Source organism: Cibotium barometz, chromosome 6, assembly GCF_041138505.1.
Source record: "Cibotium barometz isolate CiBa-2024 chromosome 6, ASM4113850v1, whole genome shotgun sequence".
In the NCBI taxonomy this organism is placed as follows: Eukaryota; Viridiplantae; Streptophyta; class Polypodiopsida; order Cyatheales; family Cibotiaceae; genus Cibotium; species Cibotium barometz.
In genome coordinates, this window is record NC_141051.1 from 57,260,387 (window position 1) to 57,271,489 (window position 11,103).

The 11,103-nt window shown below is 40.3% G+C and overlaps 1 protein-coding gene across 1 annotated transcript; it reads left to right on the forward strand.

Annotated features, from left to right (window-relative positions):
* Positions 1–9,201: 9,201 nt before the first annotated feature.
* Positions 9,202–10,921, forward strand: LOC147637890 (uncharacterized). Its single transcript, XM_086799074.1, has 3 exons — positions 9,202–9,524; positions 9,856–10,233; positions 10,603–10,921. The coding sequence occupies exons 1-3, from the start codon at positions 9,202–9,204 to the stop codon at positions 10,919–10,921; spliced, it is 1,020 nt and encodes a 339-aa protein (XP_086655200.1).
* Positions 10,922–11,103: the final 182 nt, after the last annotated feature.

Here is an 11,103-nt window from a genome sequence, read left to right on the forward strand (position 1 = left end):
AGACTTTAAGCCCTTGAATGTTGTGACTAAAAGGGACCATTACCCATTGCCTTTTCAAGATGAAATCTTAGATAGTGTAGTTGGGCATGAGAGGTACACTGTTTATGATGGATATTCTGGTTATTTCCAAATCTCTATAGCCCTAGAGGATCGGGAAGAAAAATAATTTCATTACACCATGGGGGTGCTTTTTGCATACAGGGTAATGCCCTTTGGGCTCACTACTGCACTTGCTACTTTGCAAAGATTTATGAACCTGTTGTTTGAGCCTTATTTGGGGTCCTTCATCAAAGTATTCCTTGATGATTTCTGTATATATAGTGGTAGAGTGGTAGAGTGGTTCATTGCCAAAAGCTGAGGATGGCATTGAAGAGGCTAGATGAACTGGGTGGACAATTAAACCCTAATAAGTGTCATTTAGCACAGGCCAAGGTCACCTTATTAGGAAATCTAGTTTCTAAGAATGGAATTGAGGCAGACCCTATAAAGGTAGAAGCTTTGCTTCTGTTAGAGGCACCTCAGAATGTGAAACAACTGATGACATTTACACATAAGGTCAGCTATCTAGCTAGATTTATTCGTCTTCTTTCTCAGGCTTTGTACCCCTTGCAACAAGCATCCAAAAAGGATCCTTTTGTGTGGCAAGCCAAGGAAGAGGAAGCCTTTTTGCAGGTTAAAGAAATTTTGAGCACTCTACGAGTTGTGATGCCCCCAATTTAGAGTAAGGAATTCTTTACGAATCCTAGTGTGGGAGAAGATGCCATGGGTGCAGTGCTGCCAGGCAAGGAAGAGAGCATTCTTACATGAGACCAGTATATTTTGTGAGCAGGACAAAGACAGGTGGAGAAAGGACTTATTCTGAGGAAGAGCTTGTAATGGTAGTTGTGGTGTTTAGCCTAAGAAATTTTAGGTCTTACTTACTTCCTAAGCCTTTCACCATATTCTTTACTTCCCCATTTGATTCAATCTGATCTTCCATTAAAAAGACTGTCTAAATGGTTGGTTGAGTTACATGGGTTCCAATTCACTTGCATAATGGAGGATAGTACAAGGACTACATTGGCACATATTTTGACATCACAATCCTTTGGTATTGGGAGAAGAAATCATGAAGAAGAAGAAGGTACCCAGGTGGCAAGAACCTAAAGCAGATCTGTCCAATGCTCTTAGTCTGTTTTTTGATGGAGCTTTTAAGAGGAGATCAGGGGTAGCCAGTGGAGGGGTTGTTTTGTTGGATCCAGAAGGTACAGTAATATATCAAGAAGGTATCAAGTTACAAGTGCAGACCAACAATGAAGCTGAGTATGCCACCACATAGAGTATAGACTCCAACTGTGTCTGAAGAGAGGGATTAGCAGACTGATTATTAAAGAAGACAATTTACTGGTGATTAGACAACTTCAAAATGTCTGGAAGGCTAAGACTCCTAAATTGAAGAAGTGGTGCTTTCAAATAAGAATGATGCTGTAGGGGTTTCAAGAAGTTCAGGTTCAACATGTGAAAAGAGCACAGAACCAAGCTGCATACACATTAGCAAGGGGGGGTTCGGCAAAGATTTGGATACATATGCTATAGCTGTAACCCACCCTAGTTATGCTGGAAGTGGGAGTTTACATGAAGTAGAAGAGTTTTTGCATACAGGTATGGTACCTTCGAGTTTATCTAGAGAACAGAAGTATGGTTTCATCATAAGGGCTATGCAATACAGTATTGTTAATGATCATTTGTACATGAAAGGCAAGGATATGGTTCTGAGAAGGGTCCCAACCAGAGAAGAGATCTTTGCCATAATGGTTGCATGTCATGAGGGGGTTTGTGGAGGGCACTTTGCCCTGAAGCTGACTTTGAGGAAAATTCTTACTGCAGGTTATGTGTGGCCCAGTGTGAGGAAAGATGTCTACCATTGGTGCGGAAGCTATGAGCCATGTCATAAGGAAGGAGAGTATTGCACCATGAGTTGAGGAAAACCATTGTTTCATATGGAGCTTTTGAGAAATGGGGTTTAGATGACATTGGCCCTCTACCCACAACTACTAGGGGTAGGACCTACATCTTAACAGGAGTGGATTATCTTACCTGGTGGGTTGAGGCTAGATGTGTAAGAAGAATTACCGCTAAGGAAGTAGCCAGGTTTGTATTTGAGGATATTTGTGCCAGATTTGATATGCCATTAGAGTTATTGAAAAATCAAGGACCTGGTTTCAGAGGCCAAATTGTTGAGGAGCTTATGCAAAAATTGCACATTACTCACAGGTTTTCAACCCCCTATTATCCACAATGTAATGGGTTGGTTCAAAGGTTCAATGGGGAGTTATGTACCATGTTAACCAAATGTTTGGAAGAACATCCCAAGCAATGGGACTTACATGTAACTTCACCTATGTGGATCTATAGGACAACTATGAGAATAGCTACAGAGTTTTCACCATACCATCTAGTTTTTGGGAAGGAAGCCCTAATTCCCATTGAAGTGGAAATCCCCAGTCTGTAGTTTCTATTAAAGCATCAAGGGAAAGACATATATAAGTATCAAGAGATGTTATTAGATCTTCAAGAGTTGCAGCTGGTAAGGGAAGAATCTTTGGAACACTACATCTAGTTGAGCAACAGAGAAGAGCAGAGTTGTTCAATGAGACCATGAAGGATAAAGGCATTAAGGAAGGGATCTAGTGCTGAGGTATAACAGCAAGTTGGATAACACTTTCCAGACAAAATTCCAAATTATATGGGAAGGCCCTTTTAAAGTTGTACACATGTATGAGAATGGAACCTACCAACTTGCAAACTTGGATGATCAACTTCATTCAAGGAGAGTAAATGGCTACAGATTGAAGCCATACTGGTGCAGAGTCATAACAGTCCAGAAGGATACATAGACATAGGATGAAGGCTTGTCTACTAATGATGAAGCTACTACAGAGGAGCATAATGAATATTGTTGGGAGCTGAATGTATTGTTTGATGAAGATTGTTTCAAAGAATCCATAGCAAGCGGTTGAGCATAAATGCTTCAACCATGGGGGGGAGGGGGTGGAAAAAGATGATGGAATTTTTTATGGCCAAGGGGATATGCCCTATGAGGATGCTCATCCCAACCACAAGAAGAATAAAAAAATGTATTGCATATAATTAAAAACCTAAGGAATCTTCAGATCTTGCATGGGCGGATGCGTATTCATAGCTCAATGTAATTAGCTCCTATTAGATTTGTTGCATGGTGGCTAGCCGCCGACAGAATTAGATAGAGTAGGTGAAAGCATGCATGGAGATAGGGGTATTGTTGCGCACTAAGAAAAGAGGGGGATAGAGTTTTTTACAGAGAGCTTTGGTATGAGAGAGCTATGTGAGAGCCTTGGTGTTGTGCTAAGAGAGCTTGCTCTGGTCTTGTGAGTTTGTTTTGAAGTTGGTTATCTACTAAGAGGGATTCTTTTGTGTTGAAAGCGACGTGGGTTTGTGAGAGAAGACTAAGGTTGTCCAAACTAGGGAGTTGCAGGAGTGGAAGAGGGTTCTTTGTGGTGGATGGTGTCCCAGAACCTGTCACACGGAGCACTACTGTTAGAACTTGGACCAGTCTTGAGGATTGCTCAAGCTATCCCCGTTGTACCAAACAAACCAGTGAAGCCTGCAGACATTTTTTGCATTTTAATGATTGATGATGATCTTGTGAACATTTGAGAATACATGTTTGGATTCCCTTGTGGTCATTTGAGAGAGTTTCTTTTGATATGCTGCCTGTTTCCTTCATCTACTCTCAAGATTGAGGCTTATTACGTGTTACATAGTCTTCTTTGAATATCCAAAGGATCAAATTGTGTGATATCAAGGGTTTCTTCTATGTTTTGGTTCAATTCTATGTTGTATGTATTGAGTTCTTTTGGTGATAAGGTTGCAAGGTGAGAGCTAATTCTGGTTGAGTTGGGCTTGGGATAGTTAGTGAGAATTAGGATTGATTCAAAGTCATCCAGGCATCATAATGATCAGCTTGTGGTATAGAGATTTTGTTCTAACTAGTATTAGTTGAGGGAAAGTGATTTTGTACATTAGCTGACAGTTCTAGACCTGTCTGAGGACAGGAGAAAGAAAGCTTGTTATTTAACAGTGTTTCTGATGTAGCAGTCTGACACAACAGGTCAGTAGATTGCTTATGAGGCTTGGAGCTGGTGTTGCTTAAGTGCTTTGAGGTCCCTATGGGATCAGCTAACAAAAAGGAGTTAGAATGTGTGTACTAGGTCAACTTGGTTAGTTGGGTAGATTCTACCCATTCGAAGGCAACTATAAGCTAGTAGCAGTTAGCAGAGAACCTAGGAGGTGATATCTTGCCTAGTTGAGAAGTCTTAGAGGGGTTATAGCTATCACAGAAGGACACTTTGAAAAGTGTCAGAATTGCTGCTGACTTTGGAGGCAGAACGGCTCTGTAGCAGAATTTGGAAGTAGTGTCTGCAGGAGGATGGTCAGAAGACAGAAGAGGGTCAAAAGGACCATCATGAAGGCCTTCAGACTGTGGATATTAAGTCCACGGACACCGGAGAGTCATAGAAGACATTGGCGAATCAAATCTAGACTGGGAGAGCCATCTGAATTCGAAGACAGTGACAGTAAGTATGAAGACAGTGACAGTAAGTGTTCTTACTTGTCTAGGACAACCAACACAAAGTATATTGTCAAACAGAGGTCCGCTGAGGGCAGTTGCCTACATTTGAAAGGTTTGAAGATCTGTTTGTGAGGCTATCACACGGGGGAGAACACCTTGGGATTATGAAGAGCAGAGTATAGATAGGATACAAAGAGAAGGCTTTGGAGGCAGGATCTAAGCATTTCTGTGTCTGTGGGGGGTGTGTATGGTCAACTAACATTCAGCTATGATGAGGAGAGGGTGTTAGGTGACAGATTAAATACATTGGAGGTCAATGCTACCCATAGAGGACATTTGAGTTAGAAGAGCTGAAGTCTTAGGGTGGCTCTAGGAGGGTAGTGAAGTATCCCTTTGGGGAAGCTGAGGACCGGGGGATAGAGGCTGGGTGCTCTAGTGCCTGCTAGTGTTGTTTTTGTTGGGGTTTGGTGTTAGTGATAGACTCCTCTCACGGTGGTGTGCTTCAGACGGAGCTATAGAGTAAGTGTTTCCTAAAGCCATCAACATCTTTAAATCTCGTTCAATCTTCACATTATCACCATCATGTAGTTTTATACTAGTGTTCTCAAGTTTGTTGATTGCACTTTGGCTATATGACATTTCATCTTCCATGCAAAGAAAATACACAAATAAACTAGCTTTTCAACGGTATTGTAGAGCATGTGGAGTACAAACGTAAACTCTCTCAAGGGAATCTAATGAAGGGGGGGATTTTATATTTTTATTTTTGAGGTCTCTCTTCCAATATCAAGGACTATAAACGCTAGCTTTTTTTAAACAATATGGGCATCGAATTTGCATTTGTGCCTTTGGACACATTTTACATGCATTTTAAGAGTTTAAATATCACATGACATAGAAACGTCAGACGACCGACGAAAAAACACAAAAATGGATGGATGGCTGTGTTTTTTTTTTCATGTTGCATTTTTTCTCTAGAGAAATGGGCTCATGGTGAAATTTTTGCAAATCAAATCAAAAGTTAGCGGAGATTGCACATTTGGAATCTACTCATTGAAACCTTTCCAATGATATATAGTATGATGGAAAATTTTGATTATTCAAGAAGTCTCCAAATTGGTGATGATGTGGCATGTTACCACATCATCACCAATTTGGGGACTTCTTGAATATTCAAAATTGCTTATCATGCTATATATCATTTGGAAAGGTCTCGAAGAGTAGATTCCAAATGTGCAATCTCCGCCAACTTTTGATTTGATTTGCAAAAATTTCACGATGAGCCCATTTCTCTAGAGAGAGGAGGTGTGGAAATCCTTAAGGGACAAAAATGAGAGTCCGTATTTTGCCTAATGATAATCTTTAGTTTTGAACTAAAGTAAGTGGGCACTTCTTGGTTTATTGAAGGATGAGGTGCTTGATCCATTAGTATGATCACATTAATGGATCAAGTGCTGGATCCTTTAATGCGATGCTTACCATCACAACTTCCTATTCTTCACAATTTCAAAACAAACTCTAGTATTCTTGAGATTTCTCAAGTGTCATTCCACCTAAAAATAATAATAATTTAAAAAATCCTATTGATTTTTGTGTAGTTTTCAAGCAAAAAATATATATAGTTTGGTTTGTTTAAATATAAGATGATTTTATGTCACCAACAACGTAGTGTAGTGGTTCATCTTTGAAGTCTGGGGGAGGAGGTCGAGCTTAGATGTGGAAAATTCCCTAATTTTTTAAAAAAATTTGATTTTCTTGCCGCCGGCAAGTTCTCCTTGGTGTGAAAACAACTTCCCTAAAAAGTCCATTATTACTTCTTGGGTCTTTCTTGCACATGTTGGCTTTGGTAGAAGATTTATCTTTGTTTTTCTTTTTTTCTTTTTTTTTCAAGCTTTTTTTGGAGTAATTTTGAACATCTTTAAATGTCCTATATAGCGTATTCCAACATTATTTGTATCATCATTCTGCACCTTTGAACGTCCTATATAGTGTATATTCGAACATTACCTTATTCCTCTCCCCAAAAAAAATCTTCAAATGAATACTTCCTTGACATCCTCACTCTTTTTTTTTGGGGGGGGCAACAAACATGCTCGTTGTGCCAATGCACAAAACACCATAGAGATGAGTAATCATGAAAATTTCAATATTGTTTTTCAAGGTAAACTATGGCTTCATTTTAATTTTGGGTTTTTTTCAAGCACTGGTTATTAGGAGTTTCTATTAATCTTTATTACTCAAGGACAGCACCCACAAGATGGGAGTATTGAGAAAGTCTATTTGACGCCATGATCTCTAGTAAACTTACATCAGAAAATGCAGAGAGGTTAATAATGCAAAGGACCATGAAAATGAGTACACAATAATATACAGAAGTTGGGTCACTCAATCTGAGGCGGGACGCTCCGACTTCTTCACCTGCTCGCTCAGCTTGTCAAGTTGCACTAGCATACCTGTGACACAGAAGAGCAGCCAATAGAGGAGGAGCGTGACCAGCACAAGGACAAGGTTGCGCTGGGTTCTCAGCAGCTGCGTGTCGCATCGGAATTGGTCCTGGGGGGAACACGTGGACGGCAGTTTGTGGTGGCACTTGGGCATGTGCATGTGCTTCCAGTAGATGTCCAGGAAGAGGTAGAAGCAAAAGGGAAGCAGAGCGGCCAGGGGCTGCAGCATGCAGTAAGAAGCCATTATGACGGCCTTGCTCAGTGGGCGGGCCGCCCACGGCAACGTGGCCAGCACTAACATAAAAGCCTCCGCGGCAGCAATCCAGCCCAGAAAATCCCACTCCCTCGCCATTCTTTGCTCCTGCACGCGGGGCGACAAAAAGAACCCCTAGACAGACAGAGATCACCATCCTCGATGGTGAAGGCATCCGCTGCTGCTGCTGCTGATGCTTTACGTGTGGGTTAGATTAGTATCTCTGCCATGCCTTTGCTTCCAAGGTGGTTTTTCTACAGATTTCTCTGGAACAAAAGATTGCTTATTTCAACAACTTACCAAAGCCCCAATAAATAATAGTAGTAGCACCCCCAAGCGCACCCAAGGATGTGCCTCTTCATTTGTACCTTTTCTTGGGGCCCTATTTAACAAAGCCTTGTGTCTCAATGCAAACAACTCAACTTTTCGCTCTCTAATTACCTTTAGTTCTTGTATTCAATTATGTCTTAATAGACTAGGAAGTCCTCACAGTGGTATCAGAGAAAACAAGCTCCAACCTGTAGGATGCCCACATCCCAAAAAGCCCTAACCCTAACCCTAGAAATCAGAAACCCTAAATCAGCTAATTAACCTTAGAATTAGGGATAGCAAGAGTTGTATGGAAAAACATGAGAGAATGCCCCATCCAATTTTGACCCCTTTGCCCAATTTTATCTAATAAGTCATTTTTTTCCAAAATTTGTCTTTTTTTTTTTTAAACGATGGGAAGCACTAGGGTTGCATCCATGTGCTAGTAGGCTACCCCGTATTCCCCTACAGGTACCATCCTAATTGACAACGGATGTTCACACAATTTTGTGGCCACAGCTATGGTGCAACGCTTGAAGATACGCACCACTCGCAGTACCCACACTTATGAGATTGAGTTGGCAGATGGATCGGGTTTTAATTGCAATATGACAGCTCCTCGACTTTCCTTTCGCATTCACCAATACCGTGATAAGATGGATTTTGAGGTTATGCCTTTGTCCCGATACGATATGATCTTGGGTCAACTATGGCTATATCAATATGATCCTATCATTATTCCACAGCCACACTTTACAGTTTGTTAAAGATGGTATGGGCATCAATCTCCAAGGTGTTCACGATCAACCCTCTGCATTACAGGCAAAGCGATGGTTTTGTAAGGCCGATTGCTCTTCAACACTCTTAATGGTTTTCTCTACAACACTCTTAATGGTTTTCTCTACAACGGAGACGGTGCCTGACCAGAATTCCAAAGTACCATATTAGGCTCAACCCTTCTTTGCCCCGCATTTGGATTTGTTTCCTGCAAAACTACCTCCAGTTTTGCCTCCTCGACGTCCTGTGGATCATCCGATTGATTTACTTCTTGGCAACTCGCCACCAATTCATACCCCGTATCGGGTCTCTTTTGCTGAATCCCAAGAAATTCAACGCCAGTTAACAAAACTCTTGGACAAGAGTCATATTTGTCCTAGTCAGAGTCCTTTTGGTACACTAGATTTGCTCGTGAAAAAGAAAGATAAGTCAATGTGACTTTGCATTGATTGTCGTGCCCTCAACAAACTGACCATCAAAAGTAAATATCCTCTTCCTCGGATTGATGAATTATTTAATCAGTTTGCTTCATGCCAAAGTATTTTCCAAGATTGATCTCAAGTCCGGATATCATCAGATCCATATTCGTGAAGGTGATGAGCACAAGACTGCCTTCCGTACGAAGTATGGACATTATGAGTATTTGGTCATGCCTTTCGGGTCAACCAATGCCCTGGCCACTTTTATAAGTCTCATGAATGACATCTTTCGACCATTTTTGGACAAGTTCGTAATTATTTATATGGATGATATTCTGGTATTTAGTGTTGCAATCGATGAGCACAAAAAGCATCTACATGCAATTTTCCAGGTTGTTTTACGTGACAATGCACTTTTTGTCAAACCCAAAAAAGAGTGAATTTTTTAAGACATCACTAGAGTACCTCGGGCACATCATTTCAGCTGAAGGCATTTCTGTTGATCCTAAGAAGATACAAGTTATTCATGATTGGCCGACACCACAAAATATCCATGATGTCAGATCGTTCTTGGGTCTTGCCAATTTTTATCACACGGTCTTTAAGTTTTCAGAAATTGCAGAACCTTTGACAGAGGTTTTGAAATCAGCACCTGCTATTCGATGGACAGATGATGCTTCTCATGCCTTTGATAAGCTAAAGGTGGCATTGACAACAACTCCACTAAAATGGCAATCGCAGACCCCAATCTTCCTTTTGAAGTTATGACAGATGCTTCTGATCTTGCAACTGGCGCAATTCTCATGCAACAAGGCTGAGCCATCGCCATTGACAATAAGCATTCACAAATTCAAAAACGATATCCAGTGTATGATAAGGAATTCTTGGCAATTGTTCATGCTTATCGAGCCTGGAAACATTATCTTTTGGGAGCAGATTCTGTTGTGAAGACAGATCATCATTCCTTAAAGTATATTTTCACCCAACCAGTTATGAATGCACGACAAGGCAGATGGGTGGAGTATCTGCAAACTTTCATATGACTATTGAATATGTTTCTAGCCTTTCTAATGTGGTTGCCGATGCTCTTAGCCGAATGCCTCAAGCCTTTGCAATGGCGATTTCTACATTTCAAATTGACATTCCAACAGCTTTTGTGAATCATTATGTAGACGATCAAGATTTTGCAAATGCTTTTCGAGTGATTACGACTCCACACTCTAGTCCTTTTGATTTGAAGATTTATGCAGCTTATTCTCTTGTTCATGGCTTATTATATTATCAAGATCGCATTTGTGTCCCTCATAACACAAGTATGCGTAAATTCTTGGTAAAGGAACATCATGAGGTTCCTTATGCAACTCATCCTGGTATCAACAAGACGTATCGGTTGCTAACAGCTTCTTATTATTGGCCTCAAATGAAGCAAGATGTTATAAAGTTTGTTACAGCATGTTTTTCTTGTCAACAAATGAAAGCCAGTAGACAAGCTCCAGCCGGTCTTCTACAACCACTTCCAGTACCAAATGAACGTTGGAAAAGTATCAGTATGGATTTCATTACATCTTTACCTCGTCCTTCGAAAGGTAATACACATATAATGGTGGTGGTCAACAGATTGTCCAAGATGACACATTTTATACCATGCAAGAAGACAGCTCAAGCTCCGGATATTGCTTCATTATTTCTTCAGCACGTTTTCAAGATACATGGATTACCAAAGTTTATTATTTCAAATCGAGATCCTAAGTTTACATAACATTTTTGGACTTCACTTTTTAAGTCACTTGACACAAATTTATTGTTCAGTTCAACCTATCATCCACAAACAAATAGCCAAACTGAAAGAGTTAATCAAATTCTTGAAGAGATGCTTCGACATTATATTCAACCTCGCTTAGCATCTTGGGAAGATTATCTACCATTGATGGAATTTGCGTACAATAATTCTCATCACACAACAATAAGAATGAGTCCTTTTCAAGCCACTTATGGTCATACACCAGTTGTGCCATCAAACTTTGTTCTTCGACACAAGGTAGCATTAGCAGATCAGATAGTTCAAGAAATGCAAGATTTTCTTCAAGTTCGAGATCAGATGATTGGAGTTCAAGAACAATATCAATAAGCATCTAATCGACGTCACCGACATGAGGAATTCAAAGAAGGTGACATGGTTCTTTTGTTCGTAGCTCCTCATCGATATAAAACAGTGAAATCAGTTTTTTCAAAGTTACAACCACGTTACTATGGTCCTTTTCGAGTTATTAAGAAAAATTCTCCTTTGAGTTATAAGTTGAAGTTACCACT